This window comes from Beauveria bassiana (genome assembly GCF_000280675.1).
Source record: "Beauveria bassiana ARSEF 2860 unplaced genomic scaffold BBA_S00008, whole genome shotgun sequence".
In the NCBI taxonomy this organism is placed as follows: Eukaryota; Fungi; Ascomycota; class Sordariomycetes; order Hypocreales; family Cordycipitaceae; genus Beauveria; species Beauveria bassiana.
The window spans coordinates 593,806-618,131 of NW_007930843.1; the positions used below are offsets into that span (position 1 = coordinate 593,806).

At 51.2% G+C, this 24,326-nt stretch overlaps 7 protein-coding genes across 7 annotated transcripts; 1 reads left to right on the forward strand and 6 right to left on the reverse strand.

Moving 5' to 3' along the window:
• Positions 1-45: 45 nt before the first annotated feature.
• Positions 46-2,535, reverse strand: BBA_03821 (N,N-dimethylglycine oxidase; the record flags this gene model as incomplete). Its single annotated transcript, XM_008598918.1, has 1 exon — positions 46-2,535. One exon carries the CDS (start codon positions 2,533-2,535, stop codon positions 46-48), a length of 2,490 nt encoding a protein of 829 aa, XP_008597140.1.
• A 1,550-nt stretch (positions 2,536-4,085) lies between these two features.
• BBA_03822 (C6 transcription factor) lies at positions 4,086-6,578 on the reverse strand (the record flags this gene model as incomplete). Its single annotated transcript, XM_008598919.1, has 5 exons — positions 4,086-4,607; positions 4,686-5,605; positions 5,660-6,031; positions 6,308-6,396; positions 6,508-6,578. The coding sequence occupies 5 exons, from the start codon at positions 6,576-6,578 to the stop codon at positions 4,086-4,088; spliced, it is 1,974 nt and encodes a 657-aa protein (XP_008597141.1).
• A 1,228-nt stretch (positions 6,579-7,806) lies between these two features.
• On the reverse strand, positions 7,807-9,150 carry BBA_03823 (naphthalene 1,2-dioxygenase subunit alpha; the record flags this gene model as incomplete). The annotated part of the gene is made up of 2 exons (XM_008598920.1): positions 7,807-8,242; positions 8,318-9,150. The coding sequence occupies 2 exons, from the start codon at positions 9,148-9,150 to the stop codon at positions 7,807-7,809; spliced, it is 1,269 nt and encodes a 422-aa protein (XP_008597142.1).
• A 704-nt stretch (positions 9,151-9,854) lies between these two features.
• BBA_03824 (CFEM domain-containing protein) lies at positions 9,855-14,284 on the reverse strand (the record flags this gene model as incomplete). Its single annotated transcript, XM_008598921.1, has 4 exons — positions 9,855-10,347; positions 10,415-11,087; positions 11,175-11,191; positions 12,750-14,284. 4 exons carry the CDS (start codon positions 14,282-14,284, stop codon positions 9,855-9,857), a joined length of 2,718 nt encoding a protein of 905 aa, XP_008597143.1.
• An 865-nt stretch (positions 14,285-15,149) lies between these two features.
• On the reverse strand, positions 15,150-18,761 carry BBA_03825 (Cytochrome P450 CYP6001C8; the record flags this gene model as incomplete). The annotated part of the gene is made up of 5 exons (XM_008598922.1): positions 15,150-15,701; positions 15,785-17,850; positions 17,901-18,093; positions 18,157-18,395; positions 18,458-18,761. The coding sequence occupies 5 exons, from the start codon at positions 18,759-18,761 to the stop codon at positions 15,150-15,152; spliced, it is 3,354 nt and encodes a 1,117-aa protein (XP_008597144.1).
• Positions 18,762-20,002: 1,241 nt separating this feature from the next.
• On the forward strand, positions 20,003-21,903 carry BBA_03826 (sporulation associated protein; the record flags this gene model as incomplete). Its single annotated transcript, XM_008598923.1, has 2 exons — positions 20,003-20,165; positions 20,222-21,903. The coding sequence occupies 2 exons, from the start codon at positions 20,003-20,005 to the stop codon at positions 21,901-21,903; spliced, it is 1,845 nt and encodes a 614-aa protein (XP_008597145.1).
• Positions 21,904-22,134: 231 nt separating this feature from the next.
• BBA_03827 (Riboflavin synthase-like beta-barrel) lies at positions 22,135-23,564 on the reverse strand (the record flags this gene model as incomplete). Its single annotated transcript, XM_008598924.1, has 2 exons — positions 22,135-23,435; positions 23,498-23,564. The coding sequence occupies 2 exons, from the start codon at positions 23,562-23,564 to the stop codon at positions 22,135-22,137; spliced, it is 1,368 nt and encodes a 455-aa protein (XP_008597146.1).
• Between the last annotated feature and the right edge of the window lie 762 nt (positions 23,565-24,326).

Below are 24,326 nucleotides of genomic sequence, written 5' to 3' on the forward strand. Positions count from 1 at the left end.
TTAATGTGCCAAAACCATCATCTAAACTTCAAGACACCCTTCATCCTAGCCACGAAGTCGAGCCATCTGTGCATCATACAATGGCTCAGCCGTCACAGTCGCAGCAATTCGATTTCCAAAATACTCAACTTCAACGGCGTCGCCTTCTGCAACATCATTCGGCAGATGTGCATACGCAATCGGTTTCCCAACCGTGTATCCAAACGCCGCACTCGTAACATACCCAGACGCCTTCCCATTGACATAGACGGGCTCCCTGCCCAGCACCATGGAGCGCCCATCATCCACCGTCAGACAGCGAAGCCTCGTGCTGCAGGTTTCGCGCGAGCGGCCCTCCAGCGCGGCCTTGCCCCTAAAGTCTGCCGCCTTGTCCATCTTGACGGCAAACTCCAGCCCGGCCTGGTACGGGTCGTGCTCCGAGTTCATGTCCGTGCCCCAGGAGCGGAATCCCTTTTCGAGACGCAGGGCGTTGAACGCGGTGCGCCCCCCGGCCACGACGCCGTGCTCCTGGCCGGCCTGCCAGAGCGCGTCCCACAGACGGACGCCATTCTCGGCGCTGGCGTAAATCTCCCAGCCCAGCTCGCCAACGTACGACAGCCGCATGGCCACGACGGGCACGCCGGCGATGCTGGCCCGTTTCAGGCGGAAATACTTGAGGCCATTGTTTGTAAAGTCGTCTGCGCTCACTTTGCTTATGACCTTGCGCGCCAGCGGTCCCCACAGGCCGACGCAGCAGGTTCCTCCCGTAATGTCGCGCACGTAGGCGGCGCGGTCCGGGGTACGCTTGTTTTGCAGACGGGCTTCCCTCTGCAGGTAAGCAGTATCCACGGGGCCGTTTACACCGACCTGGAAGAGCTCGGTTTCGATTCTTGCGACGGTGATGTCGCTTCGGATGCCGCCAGCCTCGTCCAGAAGAAGCGTGTAAGTGACCGCACCCGGCTTCCGCGACACAGAGCCAGTGGTCAGCCGAGCCAGCAAATCTACTGCTCCGGGACCAGTCACCTCCAGGCGGCGCAGCGGCGTCATGTCGTACATGGCAACAGCTGTACGCGTCTTCCAGGCCTCGACAGCGGCAATTGGCGAGTAATATCTTGCAGACCAGGCATCACGCTCGACAGGCTGCCATTCAGGCGGGAGGTCGGGCAGCAGCTTTGCATTCTCTTCAAACCAATACGGTCGCTCCCATGTGCCTCCCTCGAGGAAAAAGGCCCCGAGCTCCTTTTGACGAACATAAAAGGGGCTCAGACGAATGTTTCTCGGCGAATCCTTTGGCTGCAGTGGGTGGATAATGTCGTATACTTCGACAAAGTTTTGCGACGAAGTCTCCTCGACGTATTCGGGAGTGAGCTGGACCTGCTCGAAGCGGGCAATGTCGCAGCCGGCGAGATCGATTGTCGACTTTCCGTCGGTGAGGACCTCGGCGACGGCTTTGGCGACGCCAGCAGAGTGAGTCGCCCAGACAGCCTCTGCCACGTAGAAATTGTCAAGGTGCGGTGCTTGGCCCACGATGGGACCTCCGTCTGGGGTAAAGGAAAAGATGCCGTTGAAACCGTCAGCAATCTCGCTGTCCTGCAGGATGGGCAGCAGATTCTTGGACAGCTGCCAGGCGTGCTCAAAGTCTTCTGGCGTAAAGTCCATGCGCGAGGGCATGTGCTGCTCGTCGACGTCCTTTGGCGTAGGGCCCAGCGAAGCGGCGACGACAGGCATAGGGCGGTGGCCATAGTAGCCAATGCCAAACTGGTCGCCGTGCTCGCGATAATACAAGTCTTGATCCTGGTAGCGGAGGATTGGCAAGCCGGCCCCATTCCTCCCTTGGTATTTGCCGGCTTGCGCGGAAATGGCCGTCGTCTTGACGTACTGGTGCGCCATGGGCAGCAGAGGCACAGGCAGCCCAACCATGGCGCCAATCTCGACACCCCAGAATCCGGCACATGAGACGACAATGTCGGCGGGAATCACTCCTTCGCCAACCATGACCCCAGTGACACGACCATTTTCCTGCTTGATGCCCGTCACTGTTGTCGATCCCAAGTATCTCACTCCCACTTTGCGCGTCTGTGAGATGAGCTGCTGGACAGCTTGAGCCGCCAGAATGAGACCGTCGGTTGGTATATGAAGCCCCCCAAGCACCAAGGCTTTGTTCAGGTGAGGGTACAGCTCCAAACACTTCTCGGCTTCAACAATCTTGGCGTCGATGCCCCAAGAAGCTGCCCATCCTTGCTTTCTCTTTAATTCCTCCACTCGCTCTGGCGTTGTCGCGATTTCCAATCCGCCAACCTGGTTGAAGCACGGCTTTCCATCCAACTCGAGCTTCAACATCTTTTCGACTGTATAGCGCGCAAAGCCCGTCATTGACTTGCATTGATTGGTCTGAAAGACTAACCCCGGGGCATGAGATGTAGAGCCCCCAGGCATATCCAGTGGACCCTGGTCAATAACCGTGATGTTTCTCCATCCTCGAGATACCAATTCATCTGCCAGGTTCGCGCCAACAATTCCTGCGCCAATAATGACGACTTGCTCGTCTCTGGCCATTGCGTTTTAATCCGGATTTTTTTTTTTTTTTTGCAATGGCGCTTAGGTTTTTGAAACTAGTTGCGCTGCCTTTAGTAGGGAATAGAGACAGATGGCCGTCCCGAGACAATGATAGTAACTCGACTCGGCGCTTCTTGTTACATGGTTTGGGGAAACCAAATCCAATACATGACTCTTATAGCACTTACGATGAACTGCCACATTTAATCGGTATAATTAGCACATTGCATTCTTTCCGCCGTGCCGTTGCGCTCACGTGATCGGACGGTTGGCGAGGCCGTCGACTAATGATGCAGAGGCGGCCAAGACTTGGACGCGACCAAAGTCAAATCGGGAATCGGAAAAGCACTAGTTACAGCTGATAGCTGATTGTACTGATAGAATGACAAGCAGCTCGTGCGCATGATAGAGTACTTTTTTGGGGGGGTCTTTACGTTCTTTTTTTAGATTGTAATCTCATGGCGGCGACAACAGGAGTTGTATACATGAATACATTCCTAGGTGGCTCAAGGGAGAATACGAATTGGTCTGCCTGCACCAACAAAATAATTGCGCCTTGTATCAAAGCAAAAATGCTGCTCGCTCATCAGTGAGCATCCGGTCATCAATACCAACACGTTATTGCTTTGCTTTGAACATCTGCTCCTTTCAGAAAGTGCATGACATCAACCGTGCATAGCAGCCATCAAGGGGAGAGCTACGGCAAAAGTCAGCCACCAATGAACAAATAGCAATTAATTGCGCCCATCACAGCGCAGCAGGCCGACCGGCGTGTACTCCGTACCGACAATCGGGCTCCATGATGCCGGGATGACGAACTACCATGCTGCCGACGTGTTGCAAATTTGGTGCGAATAGAGACGGGCGGCCGGGCTTGCAAGCCTTCCAAAGAAGGCCGCACCCCGGCGTGGATAGATGGATTGGATGGATGGATCAGTCCGGATTTACGCCCATGCGCACATGATCATTAAGCGGTGGAGTCGTGCATTCAGTTCGCTGCAGCAATTGTCAAGGTCATTCCTAATCGGGACCATGATACCCCAACTAACATGATACCCCAACTAACAAGACCGATGTCGGGTTTGGCTTTTTTTTTTGTTCCTCGAGGGATTGCCACTTTTGACAACCTTTGGGTCTATGCAGGGGCGATGAAGCAGCCCTCCCCATTTTCCAACATCGTGGCCCTACTGGTAGGCTGTCATTTGACGCGGACCAATTGCCACCCAGTGCGACAGCGAAACCCGACAACGGAAATGCGGCCTGATCATGGCCACGCGGACAGGCGATGCGTTCTAGGCTGAGCTTTTTTGGGCGTGCCTGATCAAAGCAAGGATTTGGGGATATCAACCTTTGCTATCAACGGTGGGGGGCAAAGAGGGGGGGGGGAGGGGGGGTTTAATGGAAGTCGAAGAGAGATAGATGATAGTTTAATCCCAGGTGCACGGTCGTAAGTCGTGGTTATTTTGCATGTGAATCATTTCCGTCATATCAACGTTATCTAGCTCGAGCACAGCTACTCCAACACAACACCAGCTTGCTGCCAGCCACGTCTAGAAATGGCTAAACAAGGAATTATTTACGTCACCCTCCCACCAAATCATGCCGTTTTCATCGCCACCCTCCGACTGTGCATCCAGCAGATCAATGTCGCCCAGGCCAGTAAACTGAGACGAATCTTCATATAGCCACGGTGTCGTATTCATGGTCAAGTTGTCGGCCAACGGCACCGGCTCAGTATGAATCAGAGAATGAGTCGGATTGCCGCCTGGTGATACCGATGCCTTGTAAGACACGGTCGGCGCTTCTTGGCCGCCATCTGCCGTGTTGATGTTAATCTCTGGCGACGTCGCCACCACGATTTCCAAGACGCAATTCTCTTCCATGGCATCTCTATGATGAGGCGCATGCGCCAAATCATTTGTAAAGATGCCTGGCGAACCAGAAACGCATGTAAACTGCAAAATGTCCCACATGAGTGGGACGCTGAGGTAGATTCTCGACGGCATCCAGTCCTCCACATCGACGGAATCTGAGCCGGAAGCAATTCTTGCCATTTTGTCCAGATTTTTATCCTTGAAAAGAAAAAAAAGTCACCGAATTAGCATCTAAGCAGTACAACGAAAAAAAAAAAACAGAAATAAAAAACTCACCAATGCTGCACAAGCAGGAGAGAATGGAATAAAGCACTTTAAAAAGCGCCGACATTTAGCAAAATCCGTATTCGACTTGTGCTTCAACTTGGCAGCAGCAGCGCAACAGTAGTACAGATGCACGGTGGCGGCAATGGCTGCAATGTGGCCGAAAAATGGATCGATAAGCTGGACTTGTTTGTCCACGGCCATGTCAATAAGACGCACGATCCAGGTGGAATGTATCAGGGCAAGTTCCGAGGACCGACGCCAGAAAGTGTTGGGAATGGCGAGATTGGAGTTGTGTTGGGCTCCGATAATATACAGAAATGGGTGGTTGAGGACAGTTTGTATGGCATGATATGTAAATTGTTCTTTGAGCCACGTCGTCCAGTACCCTCGGTTGACTTTGAGTTCATCAACCTTTCTCTCGTAAAATTTGACCGTGTCATATCGATGACACATGGGAATCCTATTTTCGGCGTCCATGAAATCCGACAGGACAGAACTGTACATTGAGTCTCGACGCCATGGCTCATTAAATATGTTTTGGGCGCAGTCGGAAACATATTTGCGTACTCGACTCCATACCCATCCGAGATGTACGCTGGTATTCCACACACCTGGTTCGTCTGGCGTGGGTCTGGAATGACCCAAGTCGTCTCTCGGAAGAGGAGGGGGCTTGTTTTCCGTTTCTGATCGAGAAATGTCTCGAGAGACTGATGACGCATATGACGGCCTCAATATCTCGGTTGGCAGACTGAGGAGGCCTGTCTGCTTCCCGTAATATTGCTCCAAGACTTGTAAACTCCAGAAGAGCTTGCGTTTTCTTTGCGTAGCGGGATCTTTATCAGAGTAGCTCGCCTCCACGTCGAGCATCGCCGACCGACATAGTTGAAAAGCAAGGCCAAGGTGAAATTGACCCAAACTGACATTTCCATCTGACTCGAAAATTAGTAAAAGCTAAGTAGCTGCTGCGCGTCGTGAGCAATTACCGATAAATGAAGAGTAAGCAAGTAGGCAGAGGCTCTCGATGGTGGAAACCTCTACTGTGCTGCTCGCAATACGGAGCATGATGAGTCGCTTTGCATCGCTGTTGTATTTTTCAAGACGTTCGCGCATCGGTGAGAACCGGGCTGTAAGTGCCAAGATGCTGCAAGCCAGCTCTTTGGATAATTGCGTAAAATCGCCAACGTCTTCATATTCGAAACACCACATTGGCTGTCTGTGACAATATTCGAAATATAATCGGATGCCCAAGCCAACATCAGCGGGCCCGGGCCCCCCATTGGCAGTCACATCAATCAAAGGCTGCTGGGCAGATGGCGGGGTTTGCTTTTCGACGGGTTTGAATGTTACTTCCTGTGCTGAAGGACTCACAGAAACAGATTTATCGGATGCATCAATCGCCTCTTCGGTGGGGTGTTCTTGGAGCGGCGGATGGTCCTGTCTGGTCAAAAAAAAAAAAAAAAAAAAAAGAGAGTCAGCCGACAAGCCGGCATAGAAGGGCGCATTTACCTGGGAAAAATCCCTAACCTGCTGCTTAAAAGACGGTCGAGTTTCTCTTCGAGGTGTGCCAGTCTCTCCTCCTTCGGTTTGTTAGATGGGAGCCGCACATTCTATGTATGGCCTTCACCACGTACTGATCGACCAGTTCTCGTTGTGCGCACCGCCGGCGGATAGGCGCACGATTGCTTTAAACGGACGCAACTGGAGCAAGCGGGCTTCTCCCCTGGGCAGCGTGTTTTTTTCCGTCTGTATCATAAAAAAACGACTTAATTTCGGGGGACATTTTTTTGATTGGGGGGGGGGGAAGATTGGGATGAGGTCAAATTCTACAAACCGGCAAGTTAAACAAGCGTGATAGGAGCGACGACGTCCGCGGCCAGCAGAGGTTTCTTCTGGAGAGGTCATTCTGGCCGGTTTGTGAGTCGAGGAGGGAGTGCCGCACTCGGGCTGTGCCACAGTTGTCATTGGATGGAAATCCGAGTCGAAGCACAAAGAGTCGAAGCACCAAAGATGTAAAAAAGTTTCAACGGTGATGCAGCAAAGAATGAAATATTTCAAGCAGCTGCAACAGTTCAATGTAAAGAAAGGAAGCTTCTCAGCCGACTAAGATTAGAACGAAAAGACGCTTTGCAATGCTGGATCGGGGTTGTCCGTCACGAGGAGAAGAAGGCGCCCACGGAGAGAAGAACCCGCCACTGGTAGATATATCACAACCTGTTTCATTGGGGGGAAAGGGAAAAAGAGGGGTCCAGTGACAATGGCTTTTTGGGTTCGGTGTGTTGGGCAACATATAAACTTGGCACTCACTGGCAAACTGAGCGCTCGACCGCGATACATTACCTTTGTGCCCCAGGTGATTGGCAGCTGGCCCTCTATCGGATGGTCGCTGGGAAGTCAAGTCGCCAACTTGGGGGAGTAAGGAACAGGGAGGAACAAGGGAGGGGGGGTGCTGCTAAAAGTCTAGAACTGCGGTCCATGAACAGGTTTGCCTAGATCGGAAGCCCTAGTTAGCTGCAGTGTAGTTTGGGCGCGTGCCTGCTCCACACCCCGGATTCTGGGGGATGAATTATTAACGGGAGAGATTACACAACAAGTTTGGCGAGACTCGAGCAACCCATCCCTAATGTTGAGTGGAGCGGTTTCACTCCTTTTCCAACTTACTTTTATCGTGGTGGTTGCTATTGGGTTGCCGACCAGGACGCTGGGCCGCGAAAGTGGTTACATTCTGCACGTTTTGGTGGCAGCAAGACAAAGAGTTTAAACGACGATTAGTTTGAGGTTGACTATCGGCGAGGTGGGAGTTACAGGCTCACACCAGTGATATCGCCGCTCATCACTGGAACTAGTTCTGTGGAGGTCTAGATAATGCACACAAGTTTCTACGGCGTGGCTGAAGAAAAAGAAAGGCATGATAATCTGTTATCATCATCCATCCATCATCCATGCGCTAGTTGACTAGAGATTACGCCCTGGTGGTTCACTCTGCTGCGATTATCGGACCGCCGCACTGAACTCTACTCTACCCTGTTATCAATGAAAAGAGATAATCACATTAATTATCTAAAATTAGTAAAAGAAAAATGGTAATCGCAATGCTAGAAACAATCTTGACACAAATCATGCCCATTACAATTTAAACTTCAATCATCTGCTTGGCAGTCAACTTGTTGGCCATTTTGCTGTGACAGTCGACCTTTGCGCAAAAGTCGACGTCCTTGTCGCTCGCCTTGGCGCCGCACGGCAGCGTCTGCCGAGCCGGCCAAATCTGGTCATCAGCTCGCACCTCCTTCTCGTAGTGCTCCTGCACGGCCTCGCGAATCTTGCGCTGGAAAAACAGGGGGCCCTTTTCCATGGTAGGGTGCATCTCGCCGTTGATGAAGACGCCCGCGCTGAGATTCTTTTGGGCATTGATGCACAGGTATTTGTCCTCGGACATGATGCGCTTGTACATGTCGTTGATGACGGTAAAGGCTTCATTGTCGGCATTCTTGTGTCTAAAGACTTCATACTTCATTGCTGATTGTGTAGGGCCAATCGGCACAAATCTTTGAGTAAAGAAAAAGTTTGGCCTGCATGTTTTTTTTTCGTCAGAATGTGTTTGCTTGCTTTCTCGTTGATGGGCGGGGGATTTTGGGAAAACTTACGTGACATTCATAGAGGCATTAGGAAAAAAGTAGGTTGGCGCGACTTTGAAGCCGCGAGCAATCTGCTCGGGGGTAGAGTTGGCGTAGTGCTCAATGTACGAGTCCTTGACCTCGACTTTGTAGGCTTCGAGATCAGCGATACTTGGGATGTCGGGGTGTGCCACTTTGCAGTGATAGCACTCGTTGTAGTTGTCGGCAAGAATCTTCCAATTATATTCGCCTTCCATTTCCCAGGCGTGATCAAACTCGTAGTCGTCAAAGTTGTACTCCTCGAAGCGTTCTTGCGTGTCAACACCGCCGAAATTGTCGTCCCACGCAACCTCGGGCGTGGGTTTGCCATCCATATTGACCCATATGAAGCCGTTGTGGTCAATGTGGACATGGATAGGCAGCAGACCGTTTTGAGACTTGTCAAAGTCCTCCATGTCCTGATAGCCGGGGGCCTTGGCCAGCTTTCCATTCATGCCATATGACCATCCGTGATACTTGCACGCAAACACTTTGTTGTTGCCCTGCTGTTCAGTGACGACAGGGAAAGCGCGGTGTCTGCAAATATTGTGAAAGGCATTGATTGACCCCGTGCGGTCGCGGCAAATGACAAACTGGAATCCTGCAATCTCGTATCGAAGCCAGTCGCCAGACTCTTTGAGACGCAGTTTGTGGGTTGTCAGCAGCCATTTTCGAGAAAAGATGGCTCGCCTCTCCAGCTCATACATATCCCGAGATGTGTACCACGAGGCTGGAAGAGCACGGACTGTGTTTTTGGTGTCATCTTTGGACTCTGATGAAGAGTTGGACCATCCAAGGCCCAAGTAATTCTTGAACATGGCCATGATGATGAGGGTTAGGGTATATAGCAAGACAAGTGAGTGTTAATATTGCGGATTGGTGATGATGAGTATGAAGAACCGAGCGTTATTTGCAGAGTTAGAAGCTAACAAGATATATATAAACGATAAATAGACGAATCATCGGCCCAACTAACAACTTTATTCGGGACACATTCCTTGTTCCAGGCACCGACCAGCTGACTTAGACGAAATGCTCGGGCGGTGGGTTGGCCTAGCCGCGCCGTCGGTGGTCGGCGGTCTCGCAGGCGTCCACGTGATCGGTGTGCCGTATCGGAACAAAACATGAGCCATCGCTGGGCATTTCTCGCCACCTGTAATCTGGTTTTCAATCTGGATTTTACTGATTTTGTTGATTGGAGCCGTTTTCGGCGGAAGAGGATGCCAAGCCAAGGGGTTTACCACCTGTGCGGTCGTCGCAAGTCAATGTAGGCTTCGGCCCCGATGGCCTGGGCAAACCAACAGCGTGTAAGTGTGCACACATCGATCGGCCTACTGGGCTTTGGACAACACAGGCCTGTGAGGCTGGTTATACCGCGTTTGAAAAGAGAAAAAAAAGAAAACAACCTAAAAAAAATAAAAATAAAATGAAAATGAAAATGAGTATTATAAGATTATCGCATGAAAAGTTTGAAATTTGTTTTTTTATTATTGATTGGTATTGTGCAAGTGACAGACAACTATCTACCCTACAGTCTGCCCTGCTGCGCCTTCTCCGAGCTCTCTCGCGCAGAGACTGACGTTAGCGACTTTGCACTTGTCGTTTCCATTTCGCCAGCACCGGAAAATAGCTCGACATCGTCCGCCTCGCCATAATTCACCGCGTACGTCTTGTGGTAGGAGATTTGGTTCAGCTGAAGGTTCCCTCGGAATGTATCACGCTCCGCCCTCGTCGACGTGGACACGGTTCCGAACCCCCGCGGCGGCTCTCGGTCAAGGGCTGACTTGTTGTTGTTGGCAGAGTGAGAGTATTTGGCGTAGTAGCGCTGCGTGGTGCCGAGGACCTTGGGGAATAGGCGGACGAGCAGCAGCCGCAGAGACGGCATGCACGTGCACATTAAGCCGACATTGATTTCAATGTCCGACCACATGGCCACGTCGAAAAACTCCCACGTCGGGTTCTGGGAGTCGGCGCCAAAGGCAACGAGCGATTTGAGGCGGAGCATGCTCACCACAGTCACACTGCATGTTCTGTTAGTTTCTGTGCCGTTATGGCTCCGGGTAACCCCCCAAGATGATGACGACTTACAAGGTGCCCACGCCAAACATCATCCCGACACCAATCTTTCGCCTCCAATCAAGTTGCAGAGTTTTGAGCTGCCACATGGGTATAGCAAGCATCCATACGTCGGTCGAGATACTCATGCCTGCATTGGACCAACCAAGAGCATTGATGTCTACGCAGTGTCCAGGATGGGCGCCATCCCATTTGGTCCAAAAGTGGTTGATTGGCGTACATTGGAAGATGCCAATAAAGACGTAGATGATGCCCCATAGCGACACAAAGGCCACTGTGCCCCAGAGTAACCGCCGAACCGGCCGACTGGGGAAGATGCGAATGTAAAAGAAGAGTAGCGACAGCTTCAACGTGGCGACTTGCTGAAAGTAGAGCACCTCAATCACGTAGAAGCCCAGACCGAATTTGGTGATTTGGCTCGGCGTGAGCGTCCACACATCGCGACCCATGCCGTTTTGCGGCAGGTAGTGCGCATTGAGGACCGTGGCCGGGACGCCGCTGAGGATGGTCATTAGGCAGAACCAGTCATCCCAGCCAAAGTCTAGACCAGCCCAAAACTTGAATACAAATCTTTGTATAACAAACAGTGCCGAGATTACGCCCAGGACATTCGACACGATAATGTACTTGTTGCTTCGGTCGCGGGCCGGTACCTGGCATACTGTGTTGGTAATGTTTTTGACGGCTGCAGCAACAACATTTGTTAGCAAAACTCGGCCAAAGTTTTGTCTTGATAACCACCGACTGCCACATTTGTCTCAGCACGACTTACACAATGCTTCCAGGGTGCTGCAACTGTGTAGCACGCAGCCAGCCACAGAGTCTTGTAGCGGCTTGTCAGCGCAAATACAGGCCGTGTCGGCTGCAGCGCATTTTGTATTGTTTAATGATTCGGCTAGACATGGTACCTGTAGATGATGAACGTTTTAGTAAAACCACTCATGTTGCCAATTGCGTGGGTTCTCGACAAAAGGAAAGGCTGTGCACATACCGAGCATTTTGGAAATTCCCCCAATGCCTGTGCCAAGCCACCCGCTGCTGGGGTCTTGGCTGCTAGGGCCAGGGGCACAGTTGTTGCCGCCAAGAAGGAGAGCTTCTTCATATCGGAGGATTTATTATAGTACAAACGGCAAACAGAGATGAGATCTGTCAAGATCGTAGTTGATGCATCGAGGGTGTAGGACGAGGTTTTTTATAAAAAAAAAAAGAAAAGAAAACGAAAATGTGCCCTCCCACCCAAAACACCCTTTTGTCGAGGGCCCCCGAGGGAAAAGCCACGCTCGGTCGCGCGAGGCTAGGTAATAAAACGGTGGCGCTTTGTATGCAATGTACTTCGTACGGAGGAGGAGCAGCTAGCGACGTCGAAATGTCTAGTGCTAGTGCTCAAGGGCTGAATGGCCAACAATTAGATTAATCTGGAGAATATGCGGTCCCGAGTACATTAATTGCCTCTTGCGCCTTCTTTCAAGACCTACGATAGGGCGGCGATTGGGGGCGAATATGGGGGGGAGGGGGGGCCAATTAGTCTACCCGAGGTCGTCTCGGAGAGTTAAGACGGTGCGTGGCCGCAGTAGCACAGACGAAAAAAAAAAATGGTTGGACGAATCGGGTCCAACAATGGAAAAGAAATCTGCTTGTGATTGCGCATCGACCAACTTCTGTCCGGAAGCCATGGAACCAGTCGGCCGGTTGCCAGTGGAGTCGACTTGGGGCTAAAGAGAACCACTCATATTGCAGCTCCTGGATTCCGTAGTTCGTCAAGTAACTTGGTAGGGTGACAATGAGATCGCCAACTCGTACCCATCAACTAGTTGCTCGGTAATACGGAGATAGCATCCCTGAAATTTGGGTTCCGGTAGCACGGTGCATGGACAGGCGGTCAGACATGTCGCCACGGGATTGATAACAAGTTCAACAAGGTGAATGCAGGCACAAAAAGAGACTCCTCTTTTATCTGTCTGTGCGGGAAAATGTCCCGAAATCTCGTGTACATCCGGACATCGGTACGATATTATGGGCCGCAATTGCCACTTTGGCCGCTGTCATTCTGTCAACTTCAAAGCCACTGCCGATTTTGGTGGCTGCCTGTCAATCCGGGGACGTGCGAATTGCGACGACAGTAAGAATACATATCAAAAAAAAAAAAAAATCAAATCTTATCATATCAATTAGAAATGCAAACTACCTACAAATTCTCTATCCGACTCTTTCCGTTACTTTGATTCTGACTCTTGGTATACGCGTCGAAAATCCCATCATAATGAGGGGGCGCTGTAAGCTCCCTCGCAAAACCCAAAACCCCCCAAAGAATTTTAAAAATAAAAAAAAAGTAAAAAAAAACACCTACAATTCATCCTTTTTCTTGGCCTCCTGTTCTGCTTTAAACCGCTTCTTATATGCCTCAAAATCCCATATTGGGGCGTTGAGAGATCCACTGCGAACCAAACATTCTTCTCTGGACAGATTCGGAAATCTTTCAATCAGACCCTTGCCGGCATCACTAAGAAATTCTGACATGAAACGTCTTGCTATCCATTCCAGTGCAATGACATCCATGTTGGTATAATTTTCCTCGTGGTCGCCTTCGTGATTTCTCATGTACTCGATAAAGGCGCGCGCGTTGCACCAGTGCTCGTGCAACAGCTTATCCACGTGCTCCACGGGAAAGATGCTGTCGTGGACCCCGTGGTAGACGAAAATACCCGTGGTCCATTCTGGCGTCTTCAACATGTTTGGTCTTTCCATGAGAATCTCCTTGTGAAAGTTCTTTTTTCGCAGCCACGACGTCACCGATTCGATGCCCCCTTCAAAGTAGTCGCTAATGTTGGCATATGTAAACTCATTCATCGACTGCTCCAGGCTCAGCGTCCGGACTCTTTCAAAAACAGTAACGTTATGTGCACCCTCCTTCTTGCCAAACTTTTCCACTGCGTCCCTCATGAGATGGAACTCCTGCAGCATGCCAGAGATGGCGTTGATGGCAAAGCCTGCGGGCACCTTGTTGTTGACATTTTCGAGTATGTGCAGCATGTCGATTGGCACACCACCAATGACCCAAGCATACACTTTGTTATCAATCACGTCAACGTATTTCTGGTGACCGAAACCGACATATTTCTTAATCTGCAAATACGCCCATGCTGTCGCAAGAGCTCCTCCTCCATAGCCCCAGGCAATATGACGGATCCACCAGGGGTCCAAGTTGTAACGACCATAGGCAATGGTTCTGAGGGCACGCAAAGAGTCAATCACCTTGAACCCTGCCGCTTTTCCAGCTCCGAAATGCGAATTGGGGCCCTGGTAGTCGGGGATATTGACATGGTAGCCGCTGGCCAGCAGCTGATCCAAGACGTCGTAGTGTATCTCGCCCGAGGCTCTGGAGAGCGAGTAGCTCGGACTGGAATCAACATTGGCACTTTCATACGGCACCTGCCAAGACACGACGCGCGAGTACTTTCTGTCCCACTCCTTGGGGACAAGCATAGTAGTGAGCGCGTAGGTAGGTTGCAAGTACGAGGTGCTGCTGGTGTATAATATTTGGTCGGCATAATCGAGGTTCTTCAAGACCGATTTGAGATTACCAGGTGCCCGACGAATCTTGAGGACTTCTCCCGGCGGCGCAGCATCAAATGCAGGTGGCGCTCTGTACCATGAATCTTTGCTTGGTCTGATAACCCCCTCCATGTTTAGCTCTTGCTCTCGCTCTTCTGGTATCTGGTGATTTCGTTTTACGCAGGGAATGGTGGATCGAAAGATTGTGTCGTTTTGTCCTGCAAACTTGATCTCATCACAGAACTTGGGTGTTTCAACCTCTGTTTTATTGAGTACGGGTGTGTGTGTTGGTACGGGTATGGATTGTGTCGGATTCTCCTTTGGTCGCATGGGTGTGTATTGTGGTGAACTTTCCTTTGGTTGTATGGGTGAGTATTGTGGTGGACTTTCCTTTGGTGGTACGGGTGCGTATTGCGGTGGATTTTCCTTTGGTCGTACGGGTGTATATTGTACCGGAGTTTCCCGGCCCCGTATGGGCGTGTATTGTACTGGAGTCTCCTTGCCCCGTACAGGTGTGTATTGTACTGGAGTTTGCTGACTTTGCACGGGTGTGTATTGTACTGGAATTTGCTGACTTTGCACAGGTGTGTTTCGCATCGGAGTTCCCTTGCCTCGTACGGGTGTGTAATGTGCCGGAACTTCCTTGATTTTTGCAAATTCGGTGTATCTATTGGATATGGGTGTATCATGTCCAAGAGTCCATGGAATGATAAAGGCGAGTCCGCTGCCCATGAGGGCCGCGGCACGGGAGAGAAGCACCATGGTGTTGGGCAGGCGGAAGAAGCAAGGTGAAGTGAGAAACTTGCTAAACTAGCTGGAGATTAGAAGTTGTGCGATTTATATACATACAGAAATGATCATTTTTTTTTATTTGTTAGCTTTGTTATATCTGACGCCGTGGCTGACGCGACTACCAGTTAAGCTCCTGAGGCGCCATGCCGCAGCACGTGGTAGCAGCCTCAAAGCGCCCTCGTTGCAAGCTTTCTAGACGCAAACTTTTCATCAAGTAAAAAAAACAAAAGAGTGACTTGCCTGTCTTTGCAAGTGTACATGAGAGTAGTCTCACTGTATTGCCTCTGACTGGTACCTTTCGTGAGAGCAGCTACGTACGTGGGTGCAATGGTTTAAGAATAATGTGCTTGGTTTCAAGAGAATAGCGAGAGAAGATACATTAACACAACCCCATTACTCTTCATTACTCTTCATCCCACATTAGCTTCATGCTTGTTGGAAACGGCCAAATCGTGCCCCAATCTTCCGTCATGAATCCGTGACTGCCATCCGGCTTGGCCAGTCTCTTCAGTTCACCCTGCAGCCCTGGAACTCTGCGCAGATTCTTCTTGCGGAAAACAGTCCTGAAAAGGGCAATCAAGGCAGTCTGCGCCACCTCGCGTCCAAGACAGAGCTCGGGGCCCAAGCCGTGCTGCACGTACGAGTCCAATGGGCGCTTGGGATCAACCCTCTCGGGATGAGGGAGTCCGCCGTCTCTCGTCGCTGGCGTTACAGAGACAAAGACTTTTTCGCCATGCTGGACAGGGAACGGCCTGCCTGCGTCATCATTCAGCGTATCTGGAGCCGCCACGTTTCGATACAGCGTAAAGGTTCCAGCCATGCGCACGCCTTCCATGGCATAGCCCAAGAGCAAGGCGTCAGAGGCGTCGGTCGTTTCTTGGGCGGCGATGCGCTCAATCTCGGCTCGGTGGGGTTCACCTTGTTCGGATAGATACCAATCAACAGATTGTGCAAACTAGCAAAAAGAAAAATAAGTAAGTTTTTCCCGTATCAAAAGCCACACAATATTTTTTTTTTTTTTTTTTTGCAACTACTCACCATCTGTGCTTGGTTTGGCACCATGGCGCCAGCCGTCGGCAATATTTGACTCCACGCAATCTCATGGGCGTTTAGCCCCGTCTTGGCCAAGGCTTGGACAAGTTGGTGGCCGTATTGCGCCAGCACGTCATTTTTAAACTTCTTCACATACAGGCCGCGCATGCCGAATAAAAGTCCCAGCTTGACGTTGGCCTCAATGAGAGCGCCCAACTGCGCGGACGCTGCCTTGGCCGCCCGGCGCAGCGGAAAGGACTTGACAGGATCATAGTCCAGGAAGATGCAGACATAGATCATGGTCAAAAACTTGAAGAGTTCCTGTTCGGAAAAGACTCCCTTTCGGTGGTCCTTTGTCTTGAGCGGCAGGTTGAACACGCGAGCAACGAAATGTGTGTGCACCAAGTTGCCGACGTCGCGAACAATGTCGATTTGTGTCTGCCCTGCAATTTGGTACGAATGCTGCGCCATTAATCTTTCGCTCATATTGTTGTAAAATTGCTTGACGGCCGATTTCCACTCTTGTCCAAATAATGAGGCACCGACAGAGCTGCGCTGTATGGCGTGTAAATCTGGCCCGCCTGCCAGCATGGTTTCGAGGCTGCGCTCATTCATCAAGTAGCCCAGGCCCTGTTTCCAGTCCGGATGGTACGTGGCATCATTGCCCAAAACGTGTTTAAAGGCGGTATGGGAAATAATGTCAATCTTTTCCGGCACGTAGCTTGGGCGGTCAAAGTTGAACCAGTCAGCTCGTCCCAGATTGGCAAGGATTTTGCGGTTCTCTGCTGGTGTCACCATGGGATAGTGAGCATACACCGAATTCTCCCTAAAGTGGTTTGGGAAAGCTCTAATGAATAGCTTGTAAAAGACGCATCCATGGTTGACGCTCAGGTCATAGTTGGCCTCGTTGAAACCCCAGTTTGTCAAGGAGCCTGTGTGGTAGTCGGTCGTGTAGTGTCTGTCTCCTCTGACGAGCGATACAGCATCGGACAAGACTACTCGAGAAATCGTATATGTCGGGGCGATTCCGACTCCAGGTGCCATGGGCGCTTTGGCTTCTTCGGCGACGATGCCCGGGTAGAGTTCCACATTGTCCGGATGCTGGTACAGATGGCGCAGCTGGTCAGCGACATAAGGATCGGAATTAATGTCCTCGAATGTATCATAGGCCTTGAGGCCAAATTGCTTGCGAAACTCGTTCAGACTCGCCACGTGCCATTTACGGCCACGAATGATACCCAGCGCCTCAATCGGCTTCATTATCCTCGGCACATTCCGTGCTCCAAATGCGCCACCAGGTTCCTCAATGGCCGCAGTCAGAGCCTCCATCAGCTCGTCATCGTTGAAGCGGCCGTCTGCACCTCGAGTGAATTTGCCAAAGGTGCACTCTCCAGGGTCTTGGGGCAACGTCATTTCAAACTTCTTCATGGCCGTCATCAGTGCCGCAAAATCGAGTTCTCGGTCGCTGTCACCCAGTAGCCCAGTAAAGAAATCCTGCATCCATTCTTCGTCTTTCTGGGAAATGCACGAGTGCCACCTATAGCAAAGATTGAACTCGGCAGACACAGAGTTTCCAACACCACTGTGCGATCCTTCTTGCGTCCCGACTGCGACTCCCATTTCCTGTCTTGGATCAAGCGTCCAAGTTGTATCAACACGGTTCAAGTTGACAATGTTTCGCACATAGTCAATGAGGGTGATGTTGATGTAGAGACCGGATGTTACCAGACGTGCAGTCTGGAACAACTCCTCGTCGTACTTTTTCCACGCTGCAGCGGCTTGTTCGGGAGGAAGATCTGCAGTAGGCTGCGGGAATCGATTGCCCTCATTAATGGCAGCCAAGTTGGCTGCAATGTGGTTGTGGAATCGATTAAACATGATGAGAAGAATGCAGACACCGGGGGGGTTGCCCAGCATGCGTTTGTCGGCAAAAGCATCTGGCTTCAATCTTCCATCTTTAAAGGTCCGGATGGAATCTTGTGCTGCCTGGCTGTTTCCATATAGTGGAGAGAGATCAAGATAGGACGAATTGTTGTTGATATTGCCGTCGGCGGAGCTGGAGTTGAACAAGTCTAGTGAACAATCAGCAAAGGTCGCGGCAACCATCGCAAATAGCACCTACCATGAATGATGATTGTCGCCCAGTACCACAGAATACTCGAAACATTGTTTGGATTCTTTTGAAACTCATTTCGTGCCATGATGGACTCAAAGATGGTGTCGGGGGCAGGCAAAGCACCAAGACCCATTCCACGCGGTTTGCAGGTCCTGGAGTAGGCGGTGCCGGCTGCTCCCAAACGAGGCAAAAGAGGGTTCTTCATACATTATCAAGTCAGTCTGGAGAGTCAGTGCAATGCAAACTCGAGCTTGCAACCTACGTTATTCGAGCCATCGGGCTGGCGGAACCGATACTGATCTCCCATGTAGAGTAGCGGAGGATGGTCCAATGAATACCACAACTTGTCAATAAAATCGTTTGTCAACAGCTCTTGACGTCTAGAATAGTCGGGTAGACCGGCAACGAGCTGGATTGTTTTTTCCATGAGCATGGTCTTGTCGTTTGTCTGTGTCTCCCGCTTCAACTTGGCAGCAACAATCGCTTTGATCGTTTTGAAATCTGACGTCAGATGGTATTAGTAGGGTATACTCGAGATTGCTACCTGTATCAAAAATACGTACCAGACCAAGTCATGCTTCGCAAGTCTTTGAGAAGAGACGGTCGGCTTTTGATGAACCGGTAGGTGCCATCTCCCATCTCCGTCGGCAATGGTCTGCGCGATGCGGCTCTGAGTTGCAAAATCCCGGAAAGATGCGATGGGCTCCCCTGGCTATTGGTCTTGGAAGGCTTTGGGTACTTTGGCAATGGCTGTCGTTTCTGAGCATTTGAACCGATTGTGTGTCCATTGGTGGCGTGGCCGTTGTGGCCATTCTGGCCATTCTGGCCATCCACAGCTATGGACGAAGTCTTTTTCTGCGTTGCCATTCTTGCATGAAATCTCCAAGCAGCGTCAAGTGGGAGGTTCAGTTCAAAACCGAAATGGGAAAACCAGCAAATCTGGGAGTACACCAATGTCAGACTATATGCTTTCTTTGACCGACTGCGAGATCTGTTTTAGGTGATGACGGTGGGCCTGCCGTGATTTTCTCATGTACCAGTACGCCCAATATCTTCCAATCTTGTCAAGACAGCTCGTGCTCGTGGTCTGACTCGGGCCGCCGCGGCATACTGAGTAGCATTGGATATATAACATCTGTTATTGGACAATTTATCAGGTGCTCCCACTTCAGCTGCAAGCAGGACTAGTTTGCGTGCTCGTACGCCGCACACAAAGCAAGCCACATCATCGTGCAGGCAGGTTGCATCCCCAGCTATCTGCCGCCGAATAAATTGTTTGGACTAAATTCAGCTGCAAGCAGATTCCGAGACATGCATTTACAGCCAGGTCTAGCCCCTCTTTAATCACAGGCAGGAAATTGCTTTTCAATGGTGCAGCCATTATGCCAAATTCTAAAATTACGGATAGCATTTCTCAATACGTACATGAGAGAAGAAGCAATATGACCCCATGCGCTACACTGTGGGCCATGCAAGCAAGTCCCTCTCCAAAGTGTTATAGCTTAGGACTATGTATTAAGCAATATTAAAACGCAACATGATGCGAAATCAAGTTGGGAAGCGTGCTTCAGAGTACAAGTTTCTCGTCTTCTCGTATCACCATTTTCGTGTACTGTACTCTGTGCTGGCAGGCCAGTGGCAGCTGAGCAGCTTGGCCGCTTGGCAGCATTTTGAATCTGCGTGTTTCACTTCGGACTTTGGCAGTCCGAAGAAAAAAGGTCCCTATAAAGTTTAGATTTCGTATTTGTTGTAGAAATGAGGTAGACCAAGGTGGCTGGCTGAACTTAGACAGGGTCGTGGCAAGGGTCCCGGATGAGTTCCGCACTATGCAGGTTTCAATATGCAATATCGATCGGCCACTCAATAAAGGCCACAGGATGCTATCAAAGCTGTCTAGCAACAAGGTACTGGTACAACTGATGTTCTTACCCCGCCGCGAGCTGGAAAGTATGTCTCCCAACATGAACTTCAAATGCCGAGGCCCGTGCCGTCCCGGAGACGGGCGGGCAATCAGAGATGCCCAAATACGAAACTCGGTGCAACAGGATTAGCCACTGGCCAGTTCTTTCAGTGTTCTTCAACCATCTTCTCAAAAGTCGAATTTCGAAATGGATAATCCGGTAGAAGCGTCGAAGCCCGCCCAACGCAAGTTGGTGCTTTGCTTTGACGGAACGGGGAATAAATTCCATGGCGATGACAGCGACAGCAATATTTTGAAAATTTTCCGCATGCTGGATCGCAGCGCCGAGAATCAATATCACTACTACCAGCGTATGGCATATTGAGTGTACCCTTGCCTACGCCCCATGCTAATGGCGATGATGTAGCTGGAATCGGAACCTATGTGACGTCTCAGGCTTTGACGCAGTCGGGTATTGTTTCCAAAATCACGGAGCATTACAAAAAGGCCAAAGACTCGGCCATCGGATCAACCTTTGATCAGCATGTCGTTTCCGGATACCGATTCCTCATGCGCTACTATCAGAATGGCGATCAAATTTACATGTTTGGATTCAGCAGAGGCGCCTACATTGCGCGGTTCTTGGCAGAGATGCTCGACTACATTGGCCTCTTATCCCATGGAAACGAAGAAATGATTCGATTTGCATGGCGGGCATTCTCGCGCTGGCAATGCCGCCGCAAGTCTCACGGCGGCAAGAGCGGAGACGAGGACGGCTCTGACGCCGCGACCGAGGTGGACGACGAAACTGACAAAATGTACACCTTTATGAAGAACTTTCGAGAGACTTTTTCCCGTCCTGTCGGACGAATCCGGTTCCTTGGACTCTTTGATACGGTCAATTCCGTCTCCCGATTCGAGAGCGCTTGGATGCAAAGGGCGAAGTTTCCCTACACTGCGCGAACCAGCGCCGAGATTATTCGTCACGCCGTCAGCATCGACGAGCGAAGAGCCAAGTTTCGCCAGGATCTCCTGTACCAAAAGACGCACCAAGATAGGCGACCGCATCATCGCCGTCTCTCCGAGTTTCTCGCCCCCGTGCGAAGGAGCTTCGAGCACTACGTCAGCGGTGACGAGCATCACGCAGCCGACGAGGAGAATATTGGCACCCAAAACACTGCGATTGAAGAGGAGGTGGAGGATCATCATGGACCTGAACGATCAGGCAGAGTCTTGCTTTCGCCGGCCGATGCTGCGGCGCCGCAAAAGGCAGCAACGCGCAGCAGGTCGCGCAGTCGCCACGTTCCGTACCGGATGGCTCCTCGGACGCGCTCATTCAAGTCTTGGCACCGCAACGGACACGGACAAGCTTGCCACGGTGCAAGCTCGAAGAAGCCAGACTTTGAAGAAGAAGTTGGCCAAGACATTGACGAAGTCTGGTTTGCTGGTGGCCACGCCGATATTGGCGGTGGATGGCCCGTGTCTGGCGATTGCAGGAGCGCCAGCCACGTCCCTTTGACGTGGATTGTGCGAGAAGCAATGAATGCTGGTCTCGGTTTCGACATGCAAAAACTCATTGAAATGGGCTGTTTTGAATCCGAGGTGGTCGTCAACGTGCAAGGGCCTGAGAGTCCGAACCCAGACCAAGGCAGCCCATCAATTGGTGGTGAAACGACCTGGGTAGAGACTCAGAATTCCTACAAGTCTCAGCACTCGTCCATCTTTACAGAGTCCCTGCATCAATCGCACACCTCACGACTCCACGACTCCCTCATGTACGGAGACGGACTGGGATTCATTGCCGTCACAGCTTGGAGGATGATGGAGTGGCTTCCGTTTCGCCGCATGGACCTTCAGCCAGACGGCTCATGGAAACCCATTCGCTGGCCGCTTCCGAGAGGAGAAGTGAGGGACGTCCCCCCTGGCGTTCGAGTTCATGGTAGCGTTCTGCGTCGTATGCATAAGGATGAAATGTACCGCCCTGGCAACCTCATTATTGGTGGGGGAGGGCGCGGCAAGCGAAGAGCGCCAAAGCATCTCGGCATGGGCGAATGGCGGTGCGTAGCTGAGCCGGGTGATCCGATTGGGGAGATTTGGATGCGAAAGTAGATGCTTGATTTGAGGGCGCCCGTGCCGAAGAAGAAGAATATTGGATTCCAGAGTATGCCGTCAGTCACTGATGACGATAATTTTTTATAACTAAGCCTAATTCTATTCCTTCTAATGCATTTCTAAATTATCGAGTCCTGGGCTGTTTAAAAAAGGTGGCTGCAAGTCTGACGAAGCAAGTACAAAGAAATAAAACACAGAGACCTCCTTGGACTATCTAAGGTCCAGAAACTAAAAGAGAAAAATCTGATCCGTCATTTTCGGCATTGCACCAGGCTTTTCAAACCCCAAATTCACCAAGGCATTCTTGGCCGCACTCACCATATCCGGAGGACCGCACAGCATCATCTTGGTATCGGTGCTCGCGCTTGGCAGCTTCTCCTCGATGAGCTCCTGCGTGCAGTACCCCTCTCCATACGCCCAATCTTCGGGCGGGTTGTCCAAAAGGTAAAAGACTTTAAACTGCTTGGGGTAGCGGCGCGCAAACGTGTCGAGCTCCTTGCGCAGCAAAATGTCCTGCTCCGTCTTGTTGGCGTAAATGAGGCTCACCTGCGTCAAGTCCCGGTCGTCCTCGCAAATGGCGCGGATAACCTGAAACATGGGCGTGATGCCCGTACCGCCCGCGACCATGCCGATTCTTTTTGCCAGGCCGCGTGTGTACCGCATCGCGCCCTTGGGCCCGCGAAAGAGCACCTCGTCGCCCACCTGCAGATTCTTCAGGTAGTTATTTGTCAGCTTGCCGTCGGGATACACCTTGATGACGAGTTCCAGCACGCCGCGGTCCGCGTTATTCGAGACGGGCGTGTAGGAGCGCGATACGCTCTCGCCAGCCACGCCCGCCTTGATGGCGACGTGCTGCCCGATGGGTAGGCCGAGAACAGTCTCCATCGTGGGCAGAGTGAATGTGAAGCGATACACGTTGGGCGAGAGCAGAACCTTGGCCTTGAGCGGGAGATGCAAATACGTGGCGGGGTCGAGCAGGCCACGCTGCAGCAGTGTGTCCTCTTGGACTGGCTCGGGCACTCGCATGTGTGCTGGGTAGCTGCTAAAGGGCTTGCTCTGGACGGCCATGCGCGCGAAACGCTGTGCAAGGAGCGCACCAACGACGGCAAAGATGCCGGCGCCTGCCAGCAGACCCTTGGTGAAGCCGAAGCCACGTCGGCCAGGCGTCTCATTGTCGAGGATGGACAGCAGCCATCTCGGTGTAGGGGGGCCGTGACGGCGGGCGCCGTAGTAGACGCCAGTCACGGCCAGCAAGAAGAGGCCAGAATTTGCGTGTTTCGGTAGAAGCGAGTGTGTCTTGCCCGGTGCCGGCTTCTCCATCTCGGGAGCTGGTGTCACTGTAATGGCCTCGCGCTGGGGCTTTGGCTTGTAGCCCTTGAGGGCGCCGATTTTATAGGTTTCCATAATGTCGAATGCGTCTTCCGAGTGGCCAGCGTTGTCAAAGTCTTCTGTGGCATCTGTGCCAGCAGCCTCTGCTAGGACTTCGGCACCACCAGGGTGGTCTTGGAGATATTCTGTTACATCATATACTTGTCTCCCGTTAGTGATTACCGTGAAAAGGCGGAATAAGGAAATCAAAAGCTACCTTTACCATGGATGGTCATCCAGGCGTCCTTGGCCACTTTGTGCTCGGCGACTGTTCTTGAGTCGTACTCCATTGTGCCCATAATACGATACAAGGGCAGGAGGGAAAGACCGAATGGTTATTCGCAGTGTCTTTGGAGCGGATTGGACAAAGTGTTGAATCTACATGGGGCCGCGAAAATGGGCGAGTGTCTGCGACCGCTGACTTTTTAAGAGCTGCTGATTAGCTTTCGCAGTGCGCCATTCCCTCAAAAGGTTTTTCCCGTCTCTGCCGCTTGACGTCAACTGTCGCGCCCTCTAGCAGTACTTGATTGTGCGCAAGGGTCTCTCGATTATTCTCCGTCCCATCGTTCTATCGCCTTACAATCTCCTGCCCCTGCACGCCCGCGCCACCATCGGTGCCATTATCTGTAGCCCACGGACGATAAGTTGACTTTTGCCTCGGCACGCATGGGTCCAAGCACGTAGCTCAGAATTGGTCGAACAAACCTCCACCTTGATTGAAGTGGGGCAAAAACATAAAGGCGCTAAGTATACTCTGCAAGTCCTTTATATATGCTCTACATGTTTAAACTATATCAAGGGTAACTCACATATAGTTAGTAGATAGTTGGTATAAAATTCATATTCCAATAGTATTATACCTCTATCTAAATATCTAGTACTATCTTGCTAGACTAAAAGACTAACTATAACCTAGTTATAAAGGCTATAATGGTATCTGTAAATAAGTGTCAGTTTTCTGCCGTTTTTTGCCCCACTTCGACCAAGGTTGAGGTTTTTGTTCGACCAAGTCTGAGCTCGTCCCCCCGCATGGGTCCAACGGCGTGTGGAAT